This window comes from Cyprinus carpio, chromosome B10 (genome assembly GCF_018340385.1).
Source record: "Cyprinus carpio isolate SPL01 chromosome B10, ASM1834038v1, whole genome shotgun sequence".
In the NCBI taxonomy this organism is placed as follows: Eukaryota; Metazoa; Chordata; class Actinopteri; order Cypriniformes; family Cyprinidae; genus Cyprinus; species Cyprinus carpio.
In genome coordinates, this window is record NC_056606.1 from 11809100 (window position 1) to 11836650 (window position 27551).

At 36.4% G+C, this 27551-nt stretch overlaps 1 protein-coding gene across 3 annotated transcripts; it reads left to right on the forward strand.

The window, feature by feature from the left end:
- Positions 1 to 1333: 1333 nt before the first annotated feature.
- Positions 1334 to 27531, forward strand: LOC109055056 (high affinity cationic amino acid transporter 1-like). 3 transcript variants are annotated; one of them, XM_042732515.1, is made up of 12 exons: positions 1334 to 1480; positions 15388 to 15890; positions 16136 to 16294; positions 16519 to 16687; positions 17352 to 17485; positions 19420 to 19642; positions 21762 to 21901; positions 23742 to 23844; positions 23937 to 24142; positions 24238 to 24389; positions 25403 to 25511; positions 25716 to 27531. In XM_042732515.1, the coding sequence occupies exons 2-12, from the start codon at positions 15518 to 15520 to the stop codon at positions 25898 to 25900; spliced, it is 1953 nt and encodes a 650-aa protein (XP_042588449.1). In that variant the 5' UTR covers positions 1334 to 1480; positions 15388 to 15517; the 3' UTR covers positions 25901 to 27531. The 3 variants fall into 3 exon arrangements, with proteins under 3 accessions (XP_042588449.1, XP_042588451.1, XP_042588450.1); XM_042732517.1 differs by lacking the exon at positions 21762 to 21901 and adding an exon at positions 22202 to 22338 and having other exon boundaries at positions 25716 to 27530; XM_042732516.1 differs by lacking the exon at positions 1334 to 1480 and adding an exon at positions 14169 to 14525.
- Positions 27532 to 27551: the final 20 nt, after the last annotated feature.

Here is a 27551-nt window from a genome sequence, read left to right on the forward strand (position 1 = left end):
ATAGTAGTTTTGTGTTTAGAAAATCTTTAAAAAAAAAAATTGTGAGGGGTAGATTTAGGGTTAGGGTAAAGGGATAGAAAATACAGTTTGTTCTGTAGAAAAACCATTACACCTATGGCATGAACCCATAACGATAGGAGTACTATGTTGACATATACTGTTGTTCAGTAGTGTGATGTCCACCCTGTTATGTCCTGTCCACCCTGTTACCTCTGTGCGTTTATATATATATATATATATGTGAAAGTGAAAGTGAAAGTGACGTGACATTCAGCCAAGTATGGTGACCCATACTCAGAATTAGTGCTCTGCATTTAACCCATCCGAAGTGCACACACACAGAGCAGTGAACACACACACACACTGTGAACACACACCCGGAGCAGTGGGCAGCCATTTTTATGCTGCGGCGCCCGGGGAGCAGTTGGGGGTTCGATGCCTTGCTCAAGGGCACCTAAGTCATGGTATTGAAGGTGGAGAGAGAACTGTACATGCACTCCCCCCACCCACAATTCCTGCCGGCCCGAGACTCGAACTCACAACCCTTCGATTGGGAGTCCGACTCTCTAACCATTAGGCCACGACTTCCCCTATAAATCACTTTTTTACTCCAAATCTGTCAGGTCCTTATATATATATATATAAATAAAATAACATCAAATGATATGCATATCTTTCTGGTTGCTTGTAGGGAATGAAATGGTAAAATTAAAAAAATTAAAATGTTGCCAAAATTTTATTGAAATGTCTTTTTATTCTAAAACAAATGTGCTGAAATAACACTGTGTATTAAAATACAACAACCTTTTTGAAGATAGTTACTGATTATGAACACTGTTGAAAGTTGCAGCGTTAAGAGAGGGACACTTCGTAACTGAGATGAGATTGTCCTGTAACAGGGTGGACATTTAGCCCTGGCACGTGTGAAAAATTTCGTGAAAAAAATATTAATGAATAACATCCTGAGCTGGAGCAATATATTTTTCTTATAGTTTAACATGTCATCATGGAAATTGAAACATTTTTGATAGAAAGTTACCCAGATGAAAAGGCACCGAATAGTAGGAATGACCCTTCTCTGGATTTAATAATTTTGGGATCAAGGTTTTATTTTAGGCTACAACTTCCTCTTCCTTTCGTAAATTATTACATTGATTGTTTTTGATCTGCAAACTTTCATTTCATTATTTTGAAGATTTAACCCTAAATTGACTCTGTGTGCTAGTTTCTCTGCAGCAGCGGGAGGAGCATGTACAAAACCGCAGTGAAACCTGATCCATGTACCTTACATATCGCAAATGACCAAACCCACACACTCTCTCTCTCTCACACACACACACACACCACCTGTCAGGAGACTCAGCCCACATAACCACAGACGCCTGAGCTGGAGGACACACACAATCTGAGGAAAGTTTTCCTGCAACACAACAAATAACTTAAATCACTGGATCCGGTCTGCTCTGAGACCAGCTGCAAGGTAAGACCAACATTTGTTACATGCTTTCCCATCTACGGCGTTTTCCAAAACGTCCACCAGTTAATATACTCTTACTTTAGTTATTGTTGCAAATCAATCAATGTGAAACTGGCGCGAACGGCCAGCACTGGTGGTTTGGTTCACTGCAGCGCTCCGCTATCAGGGCAGGAAAACGTGGGACGGGGCGCACGGGGTCTCCCGCCTTGTAATGTGGTCTGTCCTGCAGGGGAAAAGAGGGGTAGCTGCGGACATTAAAATGTTTTTAGGTTTATGAAAACTGCCGCTGCTTAAGCCTGTGGTTTGGTGTGAGAAACTTCATTGTTTAGTGAGCGTTCTGGTTTAGTCGCGTCGAGCGCGTGCAGTATGAATGGGGCCTCATGCGCGTTTAATGGGAATGTTAATTTATTATTTTGACCATTATTATTTTGTCGTTGCGCATTTAATCTGCTTTTTTTCTACCAGTTTATTTTTTATTTACTTTTTTTTAATCGTAGCAATATTCTTCTGTACAGTAAAATACCAAAGAAATAAAATAAACTATAAATTAATTTTAATTCCATTTTAATAATAATAAAAAATGAACAGAATACACTAGAACATATCTTTGTTATGCTTAGCGTTAGGCCACAGGTTAAATAATTAAATGATTTTAAATGGTCTGTAGATAAATCTTTTTCTATTTATAAGCAAGCTGGAGTCTCTTCTAGTAAGAGTAAACGGATCTAAAAGAGAGAACCGCGTCACCTCATGCCATAAGAGTTGCAATAGCTTGTCTAAATTTATTTATTACAATCAGAATGATTTTTTTTTTTTAAACAGACAGTCACTAAGTTTCTAATTTTGTTCAGCTGGTAAAAATTAAGAGTCTGGGGGACATAGACTATTATTTACAGTGCTGAAAATAATATAATATTATTTTAAATATTATATATTATATTATTTTTATTATTATTATTGCAGTCATGGAAAACCTTGTTCCATCAACACTTACTAACACGTCATACCGTGAGTGTATTTATATGTAAACAATTCAAAGGCGCTGCCACTAGGGCCTCGTTTACACTGCAAGTTAAATGTGACCCAATTCCGATTTTTTGCTCTCATGTGACACAGATCGGATCTGTTCTATGACAATGTAAACAGTGTTTGTTTCATATGTGGAAATAAATCGGATATAAATCAGATATGGGCCGATGCGACTGTCATGTAAACAGGCAGATCGGATTTACTGAGGCATTGCGTTCTGTACGTCATTAAAACTGCGACAATTTGGTACTTCTTCGCGGTTTAATGGCGTCATATGTGACATGTTTTCAGGCAAAATTAGTGTAAATTCGCACGGGCTATTTCGAGCTACAGGAAAAAAAAAAAAAAAAAGAGACAAATGCTCCAAGTAGTATTTAAACATCTAAAATTATCTTTATTTGTACATTTTCTGAGAGGATTAACGTTACAGTAGCTACCTTTTAACCACTCGCACGGACTGTCATCCGAGATGCGTGCATACAAGGGCGCTTCTGACGGCGCCTGATCCCGATAAATAGCCTACACACATATACAGAGTTACAGTATTTCAGAATTCACGCAAACATCATCTGCTCTGTCTTAAGTGAACGCTTAGGGAACTGTTGGGGGAAAACATCTGATGTGTAACATTATATTAGATCCATGCATTACAGTATAGGACGTCTGTATCATTATCATAATGTTAATCTAACGACAAAAGAAAAGAGGGAATCACTCGCTGCACTTCATTGAAGTGCTTTTGTAGTTTGAATAATCAATTTATTTGTAAAGAACACACTTAAGTTATTTTTACGTTTGATTATTTGTTTTTCGTACATGTATGCTTTAGTTTAGATATAAAATGATAAAGGTAATGCATTATTTGTTTCTTTCTAGGCTATTTGTTCTACTGTTTTTTGTTGTTGTTGTTGTTGTTTTTTTTTGCATAAGTTCTTATTTATTATAGCAAAGATAAAAAAAATGTATTGTGATTATAAATATAGTAATTAATAATAAGAAAAGACGGAGGACTTCACATATCGACTTAAAATGGGTGTGACGCAGTCGTTTTTTGTCCGATTCCAACAAATCTTAAATAATTCTGAAGGTTTTTAATGGAGATTGTCGTTTTTTTTAATTGCTTATTGTGACAGTATTCTCATGAGGAAGCACATGTGGAGGCGGTAAATGACAACAATAGCTGCTTGTAGGTCAGAGGAATTTTGTTTTATGATTTTTGTTTAACTGTAGAATGGCTGTAGAATGTTTCCATATTATATAGATGATAGTCAAGGGCATCATACAAAACAGCTCTGATCTTTGACCATTTACACTTTTATTTATTGTTTTTGTATGCTATAGATAGAAACACTACCCTAAAATATTTACACATGTGGGTGTGTGTCTGTCAATGAATCCCAAACTCATTGTTGACCCTTATAATATTATGGAAAGACTTTTTTTGTGATGGCGCAATGTGAAGTTGAACATAACACCTAGAATTCTACATTTTGTTTTTTCAATCCCAAAGTAATCAGAAAAAGAAAAAAAGAGGAAAATAAAAAACAGTTTCAAAGCAGTTTAATTTTATTTCATGAGATTTACTGGATCATGATAAAAAAAATAGTAGGAAATAGTAGGAAGTTCATCATGCAGGTCTTTGTTGTGTAAACTGATTATTTTGCACGTTTCTCATAATTGGGTAACATGCATCTATCTATATCCCCAACTCATAGCATGCTATCTGACACCCCACATATGAGATGTGTTAAAAACAAGCCTCAACACATCTCTGAGTGGTGGCCTAGTGGTTAAGAACCTGGGCTGCTGTCATAAAGGTTGCAGGTTGAGTCCCAGACATGTAATTAAAAATGAATGTGAGTGATTAACTCGCCATCGGCCAATTAGAGTGTCTGTCAGCAAGCATGTGTAGCTTTAGATCCATTAGAGGCATTAAAATGCATAAGAAATAGTTATAAACTAACCATTAGATTGTCAGCCTTTATGTCAATGTTGATGTTAGGCTGATAAATCTGTGGAAAAGGCATTCATCTGAAATGGATTAAAATTCTCAGAGGCACCCCTTTGACGCAATTGCAGTGTCTAAATAGCATGAAATTATATCGCAGTTTCAAGATCTGAACCACAAATATAATAAATAAAATTGCATTTACGCAAATGAATGTGTTTTGTATAAAGCATTGCAATAAGGTGTTCAGATGTTGTTATTGCTGAGGAGGGACCAGGAACAAATAACATTCATAATTTCTTAATTTATGTGAGCTTGTGCTGACAGACACTGGCACACATTCAAGCACTGTTCCTTTATATAAGTTTTAGTAACTTGGTTTTGGGTGTTGTGCAATAGCGGACCTCTTATTTTTTGAAACCCCAGACAGTCAAAATTAGTACCATCATTCAATTTTTGATTAATCATCAGTAATGCATGCATTAATTTCCTTAAAATTGACAAGGTACAATGATTTAGTTATTTATTTATTTTTTTAAATAATTAACTTTGCCATTTATTTAATTTACGAAACGATTTCACTTAAACATTTATTTATTCCATAAACCATTTTGATTTTGTCAACGTTAAATCTAGTCATTAATTCATAGTGTTAGATTGGAAAGTAAATATAGCCGAATAAGAGAAAGTTTGACAACAAAAATGTCATATTGGCTGGTTTTTGCGCAGTGATTATTAGCGCAAAAGTGCAATTATTTTATTTTTGTGTCTGTCCTCTTCGACCTATGATTTAGAGTATCTTGCATGTCTCTTTAGTGGGAAGGTCGATGTAGTGTCACTGGTGGAAAACTGGGTTGGCTCCCAATGACAGAAACCTGAGACTCTGTCCACGTTGGCTACCCTTCTGTCTCATGTGTATCATCCTTTTGAAATTACCATGCTTCTTTATCTGGAGGAAGACACACTGATTTAATTGTTTTAATCCATTGAGTGAAGCTTCTTCATGTCACCAGTATAAACAACTAAGGCATAAGATGTTAAGATGTACTTCCTAGTCATGTATAAACTAGGTCCTGCAAGCCTACGTGCGTCCATTTAAAAAGCATGTTTTCTTATAATATTGAGTTACTCAGGTGAAAAAGTCTTGTGGTATCCTGACACGCTTGTGGATTTGTTCATAACTGAACTTGTTTTCGTTTTCTTAGAGAGGTCAGACAGAAGGAGTTTTGTCAGACCGTTGGCTGGCTGCAAGCATGTCCTAAATGAGGATTTAGACATTCCTGCCAAAAGCCAAAACTGAAGAATGTTTGTCACATACATTCCCACATAAAATCACAGTCACAAGTTTCTAGGCAAAGGGTAGTCAGATGGTGCCAGGTACATTGTGCCCACTCTAAACACGCTCATGTGATTGGATAGATGTTGGCAAAAACTCATCAACAAAACATGTTTTCTGGATAGACACTGTGCCCTTGACCCTGTTTCCTATCACGTTGTTTCTAAAAAGGACTTGTTATGATACACTAAACATTTGTGACATCAGTATTGATGTTAGCGTATGTAGATAATACAGTAATCTAGTTTAAGATTTTCTGTTCACACACTTATGAGACTTTATTGAAGTACTGATGTGGTTAAAAGTGAATTAAAAAGGCACAAGCGTCCCAAGGCCAAAATTTTACAGCACTGCGCTGCACGTTGAACACCATAACAGAAAGTCGCCTACTGATTGGTGCCCAGGCAACACACCCCTGCTCAACCCACCTGCTTAATTTAGTCCGATAAATTGCATGTGTGTCTATGATCACCTCGCCGGTTCTGACTGATGCTGGAATGTCAATCGATGGCACCGTTAACCTTACCCAACCCTGCTGTCAGATGAAGCTTTCAGGATTTATTTAGATGTGATTTTCCATTCTGTTTGCTGCAGACTGAGTGCTGCAAACACACATGACTGTCATGTGGATGATGCAGTTCAAGAAGAAAAATATAGCTGCAAGCAGCGATGGCGGGCTCAAGCCATCAGCGCAAACGCCACCCCGTTGGCATCAGGTAAACTGTGCCCAGCGGGCACATGCATTTACAGTAACCCTCTGGCAGTCAGGTTTTAAGGGATACGGCAATTAACGGGTTAATCCGAAGCATCAAGACTTTGAAATCACATACACAGAACAGTATTCATTAAGAAAGTGAAATTAAATGATTAATAAACTATTTATTCAAACCCTTGCTATTTTCTATTCTCATAAAAGTCATGGCTGTGGAACATCTGTAATATAGTTGGCTAGCTGGATGCAAATAAAGTCATGCCTTTTATTTTTTCCCCTGTTTGCTTTTTCACATTCCTGTCACTGAAGTGTTGTGGCCAAAGACACAGAAGGTAACTGAAACAATGTTGTTTAAGTCAAGGTGATTAAGGGGTACAAGCACAGTGGTTTGTGTAGATGATGCAGTTACACAATGAACGTGTCTCTTTTCAAGTAAATTATGAGTCCTTATGTGAGTACTATTATATGCACAACATGAAAATATATAACTAATATAGTGTCCCTTTTACACTTTTTCAGTAATGTGTGATAACTTGAGAAATATGTTGTCAATAAAATTAAAATAACAAAAAGTAATGGTATATAGGAGATGATAGCTTTTGCATAATTACTATAATGGGCTTCATTAAAGTTTGTGGAAAAAGAATGAATGTTTATGCATTTTTTATTTATGCACATAAATGAAACATTTTCAAGTCTTTGAACAGATCTTGAAGTATTTGCTATCTTGTGGCGCCATCGGGTGTGAACAACATTAGCATTTTTGCCTTCATTTTTGAACAACATTATGAAAGGGTCCAATATTTTTTGAATGATTATAAATATTTAATGATTAGTTTACTGATAATATATCCACATTAAAATCTAATGTACTGATTCTGTATCTTATTTCATGCTTAATCATGAGTTAAATTTTCAATTTACATTTTTAAGCAGTGTTGAATGATTACTATGTGAGTTGCTAATTTTTTTTTTGTTTTGTTTGTTTTATTTTTTTTTAGGATTTACATTTAAAAAAATTAGCCTACTTCAAACATTTTAAGCAGCTTGAACAAAACCTGTTAATATTTATTACAGACCACTGTAACTGTATAATATACAAATTTATTATGAAAATAAAGGTGTGTACACCAGTTAAATTGGACGATAATAAATTGCTAACAATAGTTTAATAGTGCATATTTTAAGTTTATAGGTGTTTGGATGCAGAAATGGACAAATCAAATGTAAAATAACATGTCATCGATTTAGTTAAATATAGATTAATTTTTGTTAGAGCAAAATAATAATAATAATAATAATAATAATAATAATAATAATAATAATAATAAATACGTGAATACATACACACATACAAAAAAAAAAGAAAAAGCAGCCAAGACGAATGATTTTCTGTTTTTTATAGATTAAAATTGAAGACAGAAAGCTGCTGGTAGCAGTCAAATTAATATTTAATATTAAATCCAGTATCATGATCCACTTCAGATTTATTTCTCAACAGTTTATATTCACCTGGCTGTTTTCGTTTATATTCGCCAAGCTATTATGTATTTTGAAATAATCTTGTACGCGATTTGTTCGTTCTTGCGACGAAAAGCCAGAATCAGCGTCCTCTGAAGCTCGAGAGATCGATGTTATTCTGCCCTTAGACAGTTTCGCGCTGTCAAATAGTATTTCTTTTCACAATTAACAGCTCAAAAACACCTGAATTCAGCTATTGTTGTGTTCTTATGGGTGGATTGTGTGCATTCGCGGTAATATTTTGTTTTAAAAAGCTCTTAAAACTATAAAAATGCTTTTATTGTGAGCTCGTGGTGAGACTGCACGCGCTGATGCAGCGTTGATTTCTCTCTGGTCTTTCTCACTGATCTCTGGCCAAACATCAATTATTAATTAGATCTGAGCCGGTAATAATAACATATGTTGGTTCAGCTTGTCAGTGTGAATGAAATGTGTATTTATTTTGTCCGTTCTCGCAGAAAAACCATCACCGTGTTCTGGAGCTCAGAGCAATCGATGTGATGTTCAGCCCTTAGACAAAGAAAATCTCACAAGCACTCATAAACACTCATTTTCATCTCTATAATTATGTTCTTCTAATTGTTTTGTGTTAATTCGCCGCTGTGTTTTAATGTAAAAGGCTGTAGTTTCTGTATGTAGACTTTTTTTCCCTTCAAGTGTTCAGAAGTCTCGCGCTGTCAGACAGGCTGCAGCAAATATTTCATTTTAACACTCCCAAACATCTGAATTTAGCTCTTGGTGTGTTCTAATTGGCGGAGTGTGTGCAATCGCCGTAATATTTTATTTTTAAAAGGTCTTAAACAAGAATAAACTCGTTTGTTGTGAGCTCGTTGAGACAGCACGCGCTGTTCGAAGCGGTGAATTATCTCTCGTCTATCTCTCTGTTCTCTGGCCATACATCAATTATTAATAAGCCCTGACCCGCTAATAATAAGATATGTTGGTTTAGCTTGTCAGTGTTAATGAAATGTATTTATTTATTTGTATTTTTAACCGATTTAAAAGTGAAAAACTATGCGAGACTCCTCCCTCTCAGTCCCGGGAATTGCTCCTGTAGAGGCGCAATTTCTCTCAGACAATGGAAGTCTCAGCACACATACATTCCTCATAAAGAGCCAAAAATCCATATTCAAATCAAAATAGCCGACTTCTTGTTGGTCGTAGCTAATGACTGTAAATTAGAAAGTTGTCCGTCTTAATAAGAACAATATATGTACCGAGTTTGGTGTCTGTAGCTAAAACTAAGCCCCCCACTTTTGACAAAAGGTGGCGCTATAGAGTGCCTCCTCCACGCCCTTTTATGACCTTTTGCCAGTGTCTTGCTATCATTAATACTGATATGTGTTCTGAGTTTCATGAAATTCTAAGCATGTTATCTGCCTCAAAATCAGAATATACTATACAGAAAAATATTCCAGTTTGATATGTTGCCATGGCAACACTATTTAAGATATCAATATCCCCTCAACAGTTTTACATGGGCCGTGTTTTGTCATTATTCTGATGAAGTTTGAAGCAAATTGAGTAAAAATAAGATGCTGAATTCAAAGCATTTTGAAAATGACACACTCTTCTGCTGCCAGTTGGTGGCGCTATAACTTTGACTCCTAATAGTCACATATATGCGATCGGCATCATACAACGAACAAATTGATGAAGTTTAATTAAAATCAGGAAATGTATGTGGATGTTATTAGACACTTCCTGTTTCTCATTTCTCGCCATAATTTCAACGCCTCGCCACGAGCAAACCGTTCGAGATATCAAAATCCCCTGACAATTTTGCATCCCCAATGTCTTGAGATCATGTTGACCAAGTTTGGTGGCAATCGGGTAAAAAACCTATGACAAGTATATCAAATTCCAGAGCATGCGCTTTTTACATAGCTCTAAATAGCTGACTTCCTGTTGGGCGGAGCCTATGACATGCAATACGAAAGTTGTTCGGCACAATGCGATCTATATGTGTACTGACTTTCATATGAATACGTGCAAGTATGTTTGAACTATACATCAACATTTCTGACTGTGTTCCAGGGGGCGCCGTAGAGCCCCTGTGCCACGCCCGGGTCTCAGCCTCTGCAGGCTCCTAAAGGGCACAGATTCCAAAGTGTGTGCAAATTTTCAAGAGTTTTTGAGTATGTTAGGGACCCCAAAAGCCCCCACAACTTTGACCAAAAATATGAATAATAAACCCTAAATAGCCAACTTCCTGTTGGGCGGAGCCTATGACATGCAGTACGAAAGTTGTTTGGCTTGATGAGATCTATGTGTGTGTACCGAGTTTCATACGTCTACGTGCAAGTATGTATGATATATGGCCCTCCATATTCCAGGGGGCGCTGTAGAGCCCCTGTGCCACGCCCGTGTATCAGTCTCTGCCCGGCCCTAATGGCCGCAGGTTCCAATGTGTGTGCAAATTTTCAAGAGTTTTCGAGTATGTTAAGGGCCCCAAAAGCCCCCGAGACGTTGGAAAAAAATAATAATAATAATAATAATAATAATAATAAAAAATAATCCTAAGGAAAACAATAGGGCTCTCGCCCTCCAGGCTTGAGCCCTAATTATCACTTAAATTATAATGTCAATGGAGATCGTGGTTGTGTTTTATTTAAAAATGAATTTTTTCTCAGATGTTTCTCTTGAAATCCATGGGAGAAATAAAACATTAAGAATTTGTTCAGTAAAATGAAAGGGATACTCCACCCCAAAATGAAAATTTTGTCATTAATCACTTATCCCCATGTTGTTCCAAACCCGTAAAAGCAACACAATTTAAGATATTTTGGATGAAAACCGGGAGGCTTGTGACTGTCCCGAAAAGTATGAAAGACATCAACAGAATAGTCCATCTGCCATCAGTGATTCAACCGTAACGTTATAAAACAATGAGAATACTTTTTGTACTCGAAGAAAACAAAAATAATGACTTTATTCAACAATTTGTAGCACCGTAGCACCATTTTGGAGAATATCTGCTGGACGCAAGCAGCGTACACTCTTCTGTGTCAGCCGCACTTCACGGATGCGCTGTTTTCATTCAAATCAAAGTAAATACACAAAGAAAACGTATCCTTGTGTCGTAGCTGACACAGAATAGCGCAGTTTGCGTTCAGCAGATATTCTCCAAAATGGCGCTACGGTGATGCGGAGAGACACAGGGGAGACAAATTGTTGAATAAAGTCATTATTTTTGTTTTCTTTGCACAGAAAATGTTCTCGTCATTTCATAAAATTCAGGTTGAACCACTGATGACAGATGGACTATTCTGACGATGTCTTTCATTTTTTTCCGGACCCTGACAGTGTAATTAACTTGGCAGTCAATGGGACAGTTACAAGCCTCCCGGGTTTTATCCAAAATATCTTAAATCGTGTTTAAGAAGTCTTTACGGGTTTGGAACGACATGGGGGTAAGAGATTAATGACAAAATATTCATTTTGGGGTGGAGTAACCCTTGAAGAATTAGTTTCCTTGGTTTATTAGAGGGTTAGTTCACTCAAAAATGAAAATTCTGTCATTAATTACTCACCCTCATGTTGTTCCAAACCCGTAAGACCTTCGTTCATCTTCGGAACACAAATTAGGATATTTCTGATGAAATCTGAGAGACATTTTGTTACCATCTTCTGCCATTTTGGAGTGTACCCCAGAACGTAATCAACGTAATCAGCATTGTTTACGTTCAATATATGCGCATGTACTGTCATGTAAACGTAGCCTTAAAGGGTTAGTTTATCCTAAAATTTTACGAAGCTACGAGAATACTTTTTTTAGTAGAGGAGAAGAATTGTTGAATAAATTATGTTATTGTTTTATTTACGACACAAAAAGTATTCTTGTAGCTTCATAAAATTACGTTTGAACACCTGATGTCACATGGACTTTTTTACCGATGTCCTTGCTGTATACGTTTCTGTGTGTTAATCGTGATAGTATCCTTGTTGTCTATGGATGGGTCAGAGAGCTCTCAGATTTCATCAAAAATATATCTTAATTTGTGTTTCGAGGATAAACAAAGGTCTTAGGGGTTTGGAATGACACGAGGTTGAGTAATTACAGAATTTTCATTTTTGGGTGAACTAACCCTTTAATTCGCTTCCCTTATTTTAGTTAAATGCAGTTTTCTCCATGTGCTCTCTCTCAAAAAAAAAAAATTTTTTTTTTTTTTTTTTTTTTTTTAGGTATTAGAGATCTTATTATGAGATGTTTGTGAGTAAAACACCTCAGTTTCATGATGTAGTGAAGTATCTGTAACATAAATTGTTTACAGTTGTGGTGTTGGTCTTTATGTGAGACATCTTGAAATCGTATAAATCTTTTCCAAAATACCTTCATAGCATTTGTGGTCTTTCAGCATTCCTACAGCATGGCATACAGACCTTTCAACATGTCTGATGTCACACCAGTAGAGCAGTTTAGACCAGCTCACTCAGGGAATGCTGGGATATCTGAATGTGGCCCAACTGGACAGCAGACCCTCAGGAACAGCGTGTGCTTGGGCACTGATTCACCAAAGGAGAGAAACTCAAATATAAGAATAATGTTTTGTGTTCAAAGTTATTAAGTATCTATTATCTAAAAGAAATTTAGTATCTAATTATTATCAAGCTTAATGTCAAGCCAAACAGCATAAATATATTGTTATTATACAATTAATTGTATCTTGTATTAATTGAGCAAATGCATTATATATAGCATAAACATTATATAAAATATAATATTATTGTTATTAATTTGTCAAGTACTTTAAGTATATATTTTAAACACGTTCTCCTAAATATTTTATTCATATTTATATATTTATCTTTATATAAATGTTTAGTTTTACATGTATACAATTAAAACACACACACATGCGTATAGAAATATTTATGTAAATATTTTCATGTTCACACAATTTCATAAGTTCGTTTACAATCGTGGGCTTCTTTTGCATTGTATGCTCATACCAGTTGCTAAAGCCTGATCATTTGGATCAATGCATGATGTGCATTTGCAAATGGACACATTTTACTGATCCTGTCTTGTGCAAAGCTTTAAAACTGAACTCTGGCTGTCTTTTCTCGGTTACACTGCTAATCTCATTTTAACGAACTTCCGGTATTTAGATGTGAGAAAGAAATTTGGCTAAAGTTTGTGCATGCTGTTTCAGCAACAGCTTTGTTCCAATCAGGCCCTCATGCCACGCTTGCGTGATTTAATTGACAACAGTTAAAGGTGCAGTACTGCTCGAGTGATTCTGTTAACCTGCTTCCACGTTTCTGAAATCCAAGACATCCGATAGCCCCTGAAGCACCCTGGGAGAAAAAGAAAAGGTCGCCACCTCTGCGTCTGTGGAACTTTCCATTTAAGTGTGGCATGACAGGAAGTCACTCCTTATGTCCCCTTTGCTGTTTAGCTCCAAAGAAAGAAAACTAGGTCATGATTCACTGTAGATTAATTTATAGACTCATACTCTGTGTTAAGGAACATACTTCGAAACCGGAGCCTCTCAAGATACAAGTTACACATAATTATAAGTAGATAAATTACAGTCAAGCTACTATTTAAAGAAAAAGTGATTAGCTACACAACATGTTTCTAAGAAAATCAAGCTGACTTTATATTTGGTAACTACAAGCTATTTGTACATGCATATATATATGAATGTGTTCATATGTGTGTTAGTTAATTATTATTTTATTTTGTTTTATTCTCAGAGTAATAAATATATTAGCAAAATAAATAAATAATCTCAATTACCCTGGTAAAAAAACCTTAAATTGTTTTCTAGTTTTAACTCCCCACTTTAGGAGGCAGGTCTGTTTTACTGGTTTAGGCTGACCGACCAGCTGGTTGACCAGCTTAAACCAGCTAAGACCTTAAGTAGAGCAGATTTTGAACAGTTTCACTACAGTGATTCATGCATCCCAATGCTAGGTATAAGAGAGGAGTTACTGATCTTTATGGTCCATTGCAATAACATATCTAAGAAAAAAAACTGTGTTTTTCTGCTATATACACATTAGCAAAATTAGCTTGGAAAAAAGTGGCTTCTTTCATGCTGCTGAAAAAAAATATATAATATTTAGACAAATTTTAGTTATTTACTCCCCAAAGGTTTTTTTTTTTTTTTTTTAATTATTATTATGTGAGAAAATGGATCAAATTTACATTTATAGTTTGATGGTTGCTTCACACACAGAGAGATTCATTTACATTCACTTGCAAACACTTCTCAGAACAGGCTGTTCTCACAGAGCTTGCAAACACAGATCCTAGTTGTTCTTTTGCAATTGCATGTATTTTTGCCATTAAGTTCCACTCTTGGTTACGTAACACATGTCAGTTTGTGTGAGTATGATAGATTATCCCCCGGTGGGCCTCTCCAGCTCTGCCACCAGTCACATTTTATGGATTTCTTTCTATGTTACTCAACACTTGGGAAAAGAGTGCAGGACTTAAACTGGAGACAGCACAGCTGTATGAACTTATTGACTGGAGAGCTGCCGCCCATTTGTACGTATAGTACAGTACATTTTGACACTTGGCCTTTGGGAATCGCAATGTGCTTTTCATTCAAGAGGTTTGGTTGTGGTTTATAAGTTCTCTTGTAGGAGTTCTCTTGCAGTGTTATCAGATATGTACTGGGTTTGTTTTTATTGTTTGGTTTGAAGTTTAAGTGAATATGGGTCAGTGCTCTGCACATTTTCATGTCCATAAATCACAGGACAGCTGCTATTCTCACCACAAATGTGCTGGTTTGTGATCTAGAACTTTAAAAAAGGAGATGTTTGCAGTGTTTAAACACTCATATCTGGTGGAAAATATCTGGAAAATACCCAGTTACTTTGGTTAAACTGGGAAGGGGTGACCACATTAACCACATGATTTCTGTACATAGCATTTTTGTTCATATCTGGAAATAAATCGTAGTACTAAAGTAAAACGTGATTCCTTGAGAAAAATAGACAGTCAAAGTTTACTCAATCTATATCCTTATGTCCTTTCATTTAAGAAACAAAAATAAATTTTAAAGAATGTATACACTGCTTTGTTTAATTTTTTAGGTGAACAATATTTTCAATTAAAAACTTTCTCTTGTGCCACCGGGGCTTGGGCCCGTCATTGCTTTTTTTTATTTTTATTTTTTTTTTATTTAATTTAGTTTGGTTTGGCTTCCAACTACATTTAATCATTATTTGGCTGTACTTCATTGATTTATTTTACTTTTAATGATAGCAGTATATCAATATTATTAAAATGTGACATTTTACCATTAGAAAATACCGATATGGTTGTGAACATTTGACATCATACATTTGACAAACTACCATTGCCACTTTCTCAAGTTAATTATTATTTTTTGTTTTTCCTAAAGGTAAACAACACATCTAAACAATATTCCAAACATTGTGAATCCTCTGCGTTGGTGGTTAAAGCAGAAACATTGTGAGAGGAGAAACTTTGAAAAACGAAGCACAAAAAGAAGCTGTCGTCAAATCAAATTAATGATGGTTTTGAAAAAGCTTCTGCGTTTCGGGAAACAGCTGCTGAGAGTGAAGGTTGTCGACTGCAACTCGGAGGAATCGCGACTCTCCCGATGTCTGAACACCTTCGACCTGGTGGCTCTTGGTGTGGGCAGCACCTTGGGTGCTGGGGTGTATGTCCTCGCTGGAGCGGTTGCCCGGGAAAATGCCGGTCCGGCCATCGTGCTGTCGTTCCTCATCGCAGCCCTGGCCTCAGTGCTCGCGGGCCTCTGTTATGCAGAGTTTGGGGCAAGAGTGCCAAAAACAGGCTCAGCATACCTGTACAGCTATGTGACTGTAGGGGAGTTATGGGCCTTTATAACTGGCTGGAACCTTATACTTTCATACGTTATAGGTGAGTCAACACAGAAAATCACTTGGGATAATTCACCCATAAATGAAAAGTCTGTCATCATTTACGCACCCTCAAGTGTTTTTCAAACCCATATGACTTACTTTCTTCTATTAAACACGAAAGAAGATATTTTGGGGAAATGGGTAACCAAACACTAGATGGACCCCATAGTGTAGGTTTTTACATTTCCTTATGTTTTTCTTTCCTTTTTATATAATGTTACTCAATATGTAAAACCTTTTCAGGTACATCAAGTGTTGCCAGAGCTTGGAGTGCCACATTTGATGAGCTGATTGGAAAACAAATTGAACATTTTTGTCGACAGTACATGTCTATGAATGCTCCGGGCATTCTGGCGGAGTACCCAGATATGTTTTCCGTACTCATCATCCTCACTCTCACAGGTAAAACACTAGTTACATAGGGAGCCGTGACTGACCAATTAAAATTGAGAGTTCCAGACTGTCGTACAGTGTTATGTATATAAATTGAAATATTTATTTCAAAACAGTGATTGTGAAACACACTCATTCATTCTGAAAATGCAAGCTGTTGAATGTAAATATTTAGTAGATGTTTGTGTTGACTTTGTTCTGTAGTGTTTTGAACTACGTTTTGTTTACTATAGGCCTTCTGGCCTTCGGGGTGAAAGAGTCAGCCATGGTCACCAAAGTGTTCACCTGCATCAACATCCTGGTGCTGTTGTTCATGGTTGTATCTGGACTGGTCAAAGGTACACTGAAGAACTGGCAACTGGACCCTGATGAGATTCTTAACGGTACCAATTCCACAATTAAGTGAGTCATGTTTTACGATATTTGGAAATTTATCTTGGTATATGTTTTCAAGTATGCCGCAAAATTGCATACCCCTGAAAAGTTTGGGGTCAGTAGGATTTTTACTTTTTTTACAAGTCTCTTATGCTCACCAGCAAAACTCCAGTCTTCACTGTCACATGATCCTTCAGAAAACATATTAATATGCTGATTTGATACTCAAGAAACATTTGTTATTTTTCTTAATGTTTAAAACAGTTGTGCTACTTAATATTTTTGTGGAAACCATGACGATGATTTTTTCAGGATCCTTTGATGAATAAAAAATTCCAAAAACAACATTTATTTGAAATAAAAATCTTTTCTAACATTAAAAACATCTTTATTATCACTTTTGATCAAATAAATGGGTCCTTGCCGAATACAATTATTAATTTATTTGAAAAAGAAACCTTACTGGCTGCAGACTTTTAAATAGTACTGTATATATTGACTGTTTTTTTTTTTCTTCAAATGTTTCCTTTACAAAACAAGTTATATATCAGCTTTTTCAGTGTTACCTCACAAAACTGAGACAGAAAAATACTAATAATAATGACTGACCTCAGTAGGTTTCTGTATATTTTATATTTTTGCTGTTTGACGTTGGCATGTTTAAAATGTCTACATTACTCTCTCTGAGCAGTGCCACACAGCCCCTGCCAACAGAAGAGATTCTGGGTGAAGGTGGTTTCATGCCTTTCGGCTTCACAGGGGTCTTATCAGGGGCCGCTACCTGCTTTTATGCCTTTGTTGGGTTCGACTGTATCGCAACTACAGGTAACTAAAGACTCTAAACTCCAGTGCTCTCAAATCTCATGTTTAATCTTTAGAAAGCACAAAATAAAGCTCAAATATATGATGCATGTCCACAAACATGAGGTTAGTGAGAGCAAATTGTGCAAGAAGCCTGTTTTGTATGTGTGTCAGTGTTAGATTGGTACAACAGTGAGGCTATTATTCTACCTACATATTTGGCTTGCGTTCATGTCGCTTTGGTCAAAGTTATTTAGAGTTTCCTTTATGCTTATAATAGTATTGCATGGATATTCTCAGTGGATCTCTGCTTATGGTTTGCCTCTGGCCCCCCTCTTTTATGGCGGCTCACTCCCCCACATTCCCTTGCATTCGATTGGCTAGAGTGTTCCAGGGTTTGTCTAGACTCGTCTCTCGTCTCTCCCTGTAGCTGTGGTTCACATTCAGTAACCCCTCCTCATCCACATGCTGGTCAGGAATGGTAATATAGCCATGTTCCTGTGCGCTCTCTGGCACTGCTGGCATGAACACACTACTCCTCTGTTTTATGTAGTGTTCTGCACAAGGTCAAACCACAGGACCTTTTGCCAAAAGCGAACATGCTTGCACTACTCACTGCAGTAGCTGAGTCATTTTCCTACTCTGACGCATCATAAAAGGACAGATTTCACATGGAGTGTGCCTTTAACTGATTTAATGGCAAGATTAAATTTACTGTAGTTGAATGAATGTCAATATAATGCACACTACTGTTTAAACGTTTGGGGTCTGTAACACTTTCTAAAGTCTTAGAAAAAAAGTCTTGTTCTCACCAAGGCTGCATTTATCTGATCAAAAATACAGTACAAACAAAAATATTGTGAATTGTTGTTATTATTATAATTTAAAAGAGCTGTTTTCTGTTTTATTTTATTTTTAAATGTAATTTATTCCTGTGATGGCAAAGCTTAATTTTCTTCATCATTTATCCAGTCTTCAGTGTGATATGATTCTTCAGAAATCATTCTAATATGCTGATTTGATGCTAAAGAAACATCTTCTTATCATCAGTGTTAAATTTTGGACAGTATTGCAGTTGAGTATTGAACATTACTGAACAAACTGAAAAGTTTAATATTTAATGTGGAAACTGTTTTTCGGGATTTTTTGAATAAACAGTTCAAAAGTACAGCATTTTTGGAACAGAAATCTTTTGTAACAATATATCGTTTTTGATCAGTTTAATGCATTCTTGCTGACGGAACATTTAAATATCTAAAAAAAAATGTAAATGAACCTTTAAGCATGTTACAATTTTTAGTGTTAAATACAAAATGTAACTGAAACAAATGTCTGTATTTTGTGCAATTTCATATGCTGTATTTTAGGGAAACCTATCTCAGATTTTAATAATGATAATATGCTGATAAAAAAATATAATTGTGACTATATTCCTTGTAATGGGCAATTTTATTTCTTGCAATTGCAATTTTTATATATTTTTCGTTATTACTGCAGATCTATATATCTATATAATGTTACTTTTTCTTAAACTATCTTACAATTACTTTTTTATTATTTTATTTTATCTTACTTGGAAACATCCATAGTTTTCATAGAGTCCCTAATTAAAAGACAATCAACAATGGGTTTTCTATTTCACACAATAATAAACAGTCGTGTCATGGGATAGGATGGGACAAAATTAAATACCCACATATCAATAATGTAAAGAGCTGAAAATAAACTGGTGTCTTGTTACATTAATGTTCTCTAGGGGAAAAAAAAAAAGTGTGTCATTTGATAGTGTATGCATAGGTCTGTTTGTGGCCTCCTTTGGTTTACCAAGGTTATTTATGCTGTGACACAGCAATTGTGCTGACATGTTGAGCTTAGTGGACGATGCAGGTTTGAGTCCAGCCTGCAACCTTTTACCATTTCTGTTTAATGAAAACACAATATCTTGTTTCACATCACAGGTGAGGAGGTAAAGAACCCCCAGAGAGCCATTCCCATCGGCATCGTCTCCTCCCTCCTTATCTGTTTTGTAGCGTACTTTTGTGTATCGGCCGCCCTCACCTTGATGATGCCGTATTACATGCTGGATAAGAACAGCCCTCTTCCCGTGGCCTTTAAGTATGTTGGCTGGGAAGGAGCCACGTACGCTGTGGCGGTAGGCTCCCTTTGCGCCCTGTCCACCAGGTAAGCACTGATCCATTCAGTCAGGGATTGTTTTAACACACACTACAGCCCAGTCTAGAGTAAACCGACTTTGCATGGTAGAGCACAAAAATGTACTTGAAATGAATAATTACCCATGTTCCTCGAAATGAATGGATGTAATTACCCGCAAGCCTGGTTGCAGTTTAAAAGACCTCAGTCATTTTGATAGCACAACCTTTTGGAAGTTGACCAACCCAATCATTAAATGTTACTAAGTGAACTCAGACGCCCCTAGGGAAGTTGAGAGAGTGCAATCTGTGACTGGATTGCTTGATAGTGTGTGTGTGTATATTTATCTGAGGCAGCTCATATGAGCCCCTTGCTAAAAATATGAAGGGAAATTTGGTGTGCTGAGTTATGAATCCTGTTTCTCAGTTATGCAACACTCAGTTCAGGCCATGAGTGGGAGTAAGGTTCTATGCCACATTTTTTCTATCTGTAAGCCAGGCAGTAATTAGTCTCATAGTAAGGACCTACATGCATACACACCAGATGTTGTTGCTCAGAAATGTTCATGTTCTGTGAAGTATGAATTGTGTGTAATCTATCAAATGAAAGTGTCTTCTGCATGATCTGTCCAAGTTCTAAACCTCTTATCCTTCTAACAACCCGCCTAACTTCACTAATGATAACGTCGGTAGCTGCAGAGTTTAAAGTAGATTTATTGGCATTTTACTTTTTGGTTTCCAGTTAGTGCAGTATTATTAGTATTAAATACTGTTTTGGAATCCATTCAAAAGTGAAGTGTGTAATTTTATATCTTCAAATATCTACCTACTTTTGACTATCGGCATAAAGTCTGGTTCACTTTGCAGCTTATTATTGTTGAGAACTGCCGCCGATTTAGAAACCAACAGATTGTTCGGCCAATGTGATATAAATAATATATTTAAGAAAAGCGTTATATTTATATATAAAATATGTATTTATAATTTAAATTATATATACATATAAATATATTTTTAAAATATATAAATGTATGTATGTGTATTTATATATACATAATAAATATACACAGCACACACTCACAAACATTATGTAAACACAAACTTTTATTTTGGATGCAATTTTGTGTTTGTTTGACAGCCCTAAAATAAATAAATTTAAAAAACGCAAAATAAAAAGTTCTTCTAATAGATATTTGGTTTACATGCTTCTAAACGCAGCGAATAAAAACTGTAGACATAGTCAGTGTTTTGTCATATTTATTAATTTTGAGTGTTTAATTATAGTTGTAAAAAGTAAAATAATATACATATATATATTCGTAACATTTTAATAATCTTTGTACTTTGTACATGAGAATAGGGAAGGCCATACCACAACTATATCATTAACAACACATATTGTAGGAAACACTTGCAAAATGTTTTATTTTTATTTTTTATTTTTTATTTTTTCCAGCTCATGAACGATAAAAATATTAACAGCCAATCAGAATCCACTCAACTTAAAAGCACTCTAGCTTTTAAAGCAACACACAGCAAAACTATAACACACTCTTAAAATAAACAGAATGTTATTGTCCTTTAGTTTGTACGCTAGTATATTTATCGTTATAGTTGTTTTTATAGTTGTCGATTTTGGTGTGAACGTGCCTGAACTGATAAAGCCCTGTGTACCTAAATCCCAGACGTTGTGTAACACCAGCCTATTAAATTAGAAGTGTTTTGAAGTATTTGTAGGCTGATTTCCCTGAAGAGCAAATGCTGTGGCTATGTGGCACTTTCGAAATATTTCTCTGTTTGTTTATGTGGTCATCTGCGGCGGAAGGGGTGGTAGATGCATATGGAAACAATCATTATTTTTGCAATGCAACTTTTTACCACAAGCACTGTACTTTGGAAATTACATGCTTCACCTTTAAAATCATCCTTTGAATAATTAAAACATTCATGCCAAGAGATTGATCCTTTTGCTCTTGCAATTAATCTGTCTTTTTTTCTGGATGGTCTAATATCACTTCTGATTGGTGGGGGTGGTGCCCTGTTTGTGGCATGTTTCTCTCTTATAATAACACCACAGCAGTGTGTGAATGCACTATGTCTGTGTCTCTTTTTTGCATGGCATGGTTTGTTTTCTCCATCTCTCGCGGCAGCCTGCTTGGCGCCATGTTCCCCATGCCCCGTGTCATCTGGGCCATGGCTGACGATGGCCTGCTCTTCAAATTCATGACTGGGATCAACGAGAGAACAAAAACTCCCATGCGCGCCACTATAACAGCAGGCTTTGTCGCAGGTGAGCGAATTTTAATGCTACTAATCTACTGACGTCGTGTTACGTTGGCAGTATCGCGCATCCGTCCCCCTGGAGCATGTTGCATGGAAAAACGTTTTCGCAGCACTGAACCTATAGTTGGAATGGGCTAGGCAGCACAGCCTTTCTCCGACAGCTATGACGGGATCCGTTAAACTGTTTTCTTTGTAAATAAACTGGATTTATCCCCTTTCTGCCTTTGACACCACCTCTGGCAGCTGCCCAGTTGGCTTATGTGTTTCTTTTCTGCTCTCTTCTTTTGTTTGATCATCCCATGATCAGTCTCTTGGGGTCCTTGTTCCCCCTCCCACGTATAATCTTTGCCATGGCCCGGGACGGTCTGCTCTTCTCATTTCTGGCACGAGTGAGCGAGAAGAAGACGCCCGTCGTGTCCACTCTTGCCTCCGGGGTCATTGCTGGTAAGAGCAGAGGGCATTGTGGGATTGGAGGGTTCAGCTCCAGTGGGCTGCTTTTGTTGCTGTTAGAAACATCAGCCTGTACATATCTATAGGGAGGTGGTTGGAAACTCACTGTTTATGAAACACACAGCAGTTACATGTAATTGGTAGTGCTAAAGGGCTTTTTTTGTTTTCTTTATTTTCCAAATGATTCCAGTAGTCTCTTGAAATAGAAACTTGTAAAACTGACTTTGCTGTGTTGGAATTATTTGTTTTATTGTGCAAACATGACATGTGATACCATGACGTCAGTTTTACCATACTAAGAGTCTGTTGACATTGTGAATAGTTTTCTGTATTTCCGTTTCATGCATTGAAAGATTGCTTATGCTTTTAGCACTTTCCTTGAATGGGGTACGAATAACGACACTTTAAAAAAAAAATCTTCTTTTTTAAGGATGCACTTAGCTTTCGGAAAGGAAGGCTAAACTAAATATTATTTTATTAATTTTTTATATATATATATATATATTATATATTTGAAATTTTTTCATAATTTTGATTTTATTACAATTATTTTGAAATTTTTTCATAATTTTGATTTTATTACATTATATACATATATATATATAGAGACAGAGACAGAGACAGAATATTTCAGTATCTGATAGTTAGCTCTAGATAGCATGGCATTTGTAAATGTTTTGCTTTTAAACCATAAATCAAATGCTTTTGCATAAAGTCATTTGATGGTTAGTTTTAGATAGAATTTCTTTTGTTTTTTTTGAAAATGATCTAGATAGCATGGCATTTGTAAATGATCTTTATTATTCTGCAAAACGTACCCATGTTGAGTAAATTCATAGGAAATAAATACAGGTCATTCTGATTCCTTTATGGAGTCTCAGTGTAGTGATATTATTTTCTTTTTCTTTTTTCCTATTCTATAAAAAGTATAAAAATGACATTGAGGGTTTTTAGAAATTCCTAAAACATCTATTATTATTAATTGATAACATTTGACTAAACCCCACTTTATGCCTTCTTAAGTTAAATGTTGTATTATTTTATACCCTATTTGTGGAAAGTGCCTTTTTTCAATTTGACAAATGTTCCTATCTATTTAATATTACAAATGGGCTTTTAAAAATGTTAATAAATGTTTTGTAACAACTGATAATCCATGAATATTGACTCTTTTGATTGCAAAAAAAGATTTGTTTTTTATGCATTTAATTGTTCACTGACAAACAAGACACAAAAAGATTCACAAAAGAGTATTTTGAGGGAATCATGTTTATGTACCAGTAATACTGGCCTAAATAGTATTACAACATATGCATGTTCTCTACATAAAATAGATAACTTTCAATCCTGCCGTCAAAAGAGATGACCATAAATCGATCCTTTCCATTCCTGTGCAGCTATTATGGCTTTCCTGTTTGACCTGAAGGACCTGGTTGATCTGATGTCTATAGGAACTCTTTTGGCCTACACACTGGTCGCTGCTTGTGTTCTAGTACTAAGGTTTGCAGATGCATGTGAATTTAATGCATTTAAATATTTGTGTCATTACAATTAGGCTGTTCATTGTAAACATGTGACATTGTAATCTACAGGTACCAGCCTGAGCAGTTTTCTCAAACATATCATATAGCCAACACACAGGAAGAGATCGAAATGAGTGAGACCATAAGTACGCCCAGCATGGGGATTCTTCCTGGCATAGAAGAGCGTTTCAGCTTCAAAACGCTGATTTTCCCCAACATCACTGAACCCTCCAACCTTTCAGGCTTCACCGTTAACGTCTGTACGAGTCTGCTTGGTATGAAACAATGTGATACCAGATTAAGACAGATCCTGATTTTTTAGTGCTTTAGTACTTTATTCAGCTGTTCATCTAAACTGCTTCTTTTTCAGGTCTGCTGATCTTCAGCTTCAGTCTGATGGCTGTCCAGGGTGGAAGTGCGATGTGGAATATTGTCGCTCTCAGTGTCTTGTTCAGCATCTGTGTCATTGTCACGTTTATCATCTGGAGACAACCAGAGAGTAAAACCAAGCTCTCTTTTAAGGTTAGTCCTCATAATGCTAAAGGTTAGTCCTCCGTATGCACAAAGGCACAGATCCCTAAACAAGGCCATATCTGCAGATGAAACTGTAGAAGCATTTTTTAAATTTGAACTAGCACCTCATGACTACACCAAGATATGAACAAAAAGCTGCAAAAGACACAGGAGCAAGTGGAATGCAAAACATAATAGCCAATATATTTTGTCACCAAAAATTGGTCATGTACATATATTGTGCGATAAGTTGATATACTGATTAATGCGGCAGGCCTAGCCGAGATACAACTTTTTGAAAATCTGGAAACTGAGGGTGCAAAAAAATCTAAATAATATCTAAATGAAGTTCTTAGCAATGCATATTACTAATCAAAAATTAAGTTTCGATATATTTACGGTAGAAAATCTACAAAATATCTTCATGGAACATGATCTTTACTTAGTATCCTAATGATTTTTTGGCATAAAAAGAAAAATCGATAACTTTGACCTGTACAATGTATTTTTGGCTATTGCGACAAATAAATAAATAAATAGACACATTAATTGTACTCCGGGACGATGGAAACGAAAGAGCTAAAATGCTAACTTGCATCTGGGTTTTTGCCTACAAAGTGACATCATAGTTCCACCACTCTATTACCCCCCACTAAAGCCACGGCATGCTAAGGGGTCTCTGTTGAAAGTCTATGGGCCGAAGGGAGGCAAGCCTCCTCTGTAACTTTACCTGCGGGTGTCACTGTTGGACAGTGTTACTTTATAAAAACGAGTGACTTTTATGCTTTTAATGCCATATGTAGTAATATTTGCGATTTATATTTGTAATATTGATTATTTTGTCATTCAGTTTTTTGAGGAGAAACTGCCTCCCTTGCCTCCTCGGAGGGAACGCCCCTACACTCAAGCAAACAAAAATAAATTAGTACATTTCTAAGAACTTCTTTATTGTAGACGCTGACTGACTAATGTATAATAATTGCGCATTCCAGTCATTTTTAATAATAGTCATTTTTTGGCAGGTTCCTTTACTTCCATTCATCCCGGTGGTCAGCATGTTTGTCAATGTGTACCTGATGATGCAGCTGGACAGGGGTACCTGGGTCCGATTCGCCATCTGGATGTCTATAGGTACAGCGCATTCTGCTGCACGAGCCAGTATGCTTGTCAAAACACCTTTGAAATATGGTCCAGCCATAGTTTTGCTACTTGTAAAGATCAAATAAAGGCTTAAAGTCATTTGACAATTACAAATGTCCTCTGGTGGGGCTCCCGAAAAGCACTTGGCACGTATGCGGTCAGTAATTTGTTCCATTATCCCTCTGTTCTCTCCAGGACTCATAATCTACTTTGGCTATGGAATCTGGCACAGTACTGAAGCCGTACTGGCCCATTCCAGTATGGACGAGGAACTGAGTGTGTACAAACCCACCCGCAGCCTAAACAGGGACAGTGTGACCCCAGAAAAGGAGGCTTTCCTCTGTAACGGATCACGGGGTGATGAGGACGGAGATCTCTAATATGGAACAGTGTTACATTATTTACTCAAACTTTACATGACAGCACACTGCCGGGAGGTTGTGAGGAGCACAGGCCGTTGAAATCGAATCAGATGGAGCTCTGTGACCCATTTAACAATGTCACTTCCTTGTCAAGAAGTCTAAGAGCTTTAAGTGCGCACTACATGGGTGGAAGTATTTGAGTATTCTCACAACTCAAGGGTTTCGTTTCCTACTTCAGAAATCTTGAAGAAACCAAAACAGGCAGAGGACCTTTTACTGGGTGGTTGTAGAATAAAAAATAACATAGGTATCTGTGAGCTGCAGTATTTCATGTTGACAGCTGCTTTTATTGAATGATCTAACTGAACTTGTGCCTTTTGTCTTACTATTGCAATTGAAACGAAATCAGAGTTACTCGATCTAAATCTTAGATGTCAGTGTTTAGGGTTTTACGTATCTGAACATGCCTTTACAAAGCAAGAAATCAAATCATGCTTGGCTTTTCTGCTGAATTTGTAGAAACCTTTTCTGGCTGGTTTGAACTGCCCGGATCCAGAATTTGTGGGTTTTTGCTGGTCCACCTAGATTAGACCTTCAGGTAGTACTGCCTCCTGGTGGTGTGGGAGGGCAGTCACCAGGGTTAGTTGCTTTTATCTGTCACAGTGCTGGCTACTGTGTCTATGCAGATGGAGTCTGCCTCTTCGCTCGTGTCTTAGGCTGCTTTCACACTTGGCGCGTTGTTTCTGAACCTGGCGCGTTTCCCCCTTAGCTCGGTTCTTTTGGGCATATGTAAACACGGCTTATTTCTCCAAAACTAACTCTGGAGCGGTTCAGTTGTAGCGAGAAAGGAATTCTATCCAACGGACCAATGAGGCAGTCTATATCACAATGTATAATGGGTAATTATACAAGTTCAGTGAAAAACAGTAGACGATGTCTGCGGGTGAGCACGTCTTCGCCATTCAGAATCAAAGCGCGCCTTTTCATTTTATACTCTTCGTAGTAGGTGCATTTTAACAATGTTTTTTCGACGAATCCTGGACTCCTGCTCAAATTTATAAATGAATATAATGACAGCTATAAAATAAATAAATAAATAAAAATTACAAAAAACATCAATAAGCCCTCAAAGCTGGTTCCATCTTAACGGATGACAGCTGTGGTGGAACGTTGACCAATGAGAGGACAGTTTACTCGCACGTGACTTGTATTAACAATTTTGGTCCGTTTATAAACTTTGCCGTGTGAAAGTGAACCGCACCAAGTATAAAAAGCAACATTGTAATAATTTGAATCCCTGTTTCGGAACAAAACAATCGATCTACAGGTGTGAAAACACCCTTACTGTTGCATAAGCAGGCGTTTTTTTAGGATATTTGAAGAGAAGTTGATAAATAGGGTTATGTTTAGGTCATTTAAGGTGTTGTTTAGACATGAATCATTGTGATACACCATTGTGTTTATGTCAGTCAAAATATTTTACCAATTAAAAAATTAGTCTAAACAGTTTTGAAATCATTTCTAGGTAAAAATTCTAATAATATAAAAAGAGTAAAAGACCTTCCTTATTCTCACCAAGGCTTCATTTATTTAATAAAGCAAAACAGTAATACTGTGACATTATTACAATTTAAAATAACTGTTTCTATTTGAATATATTTTAAAATGT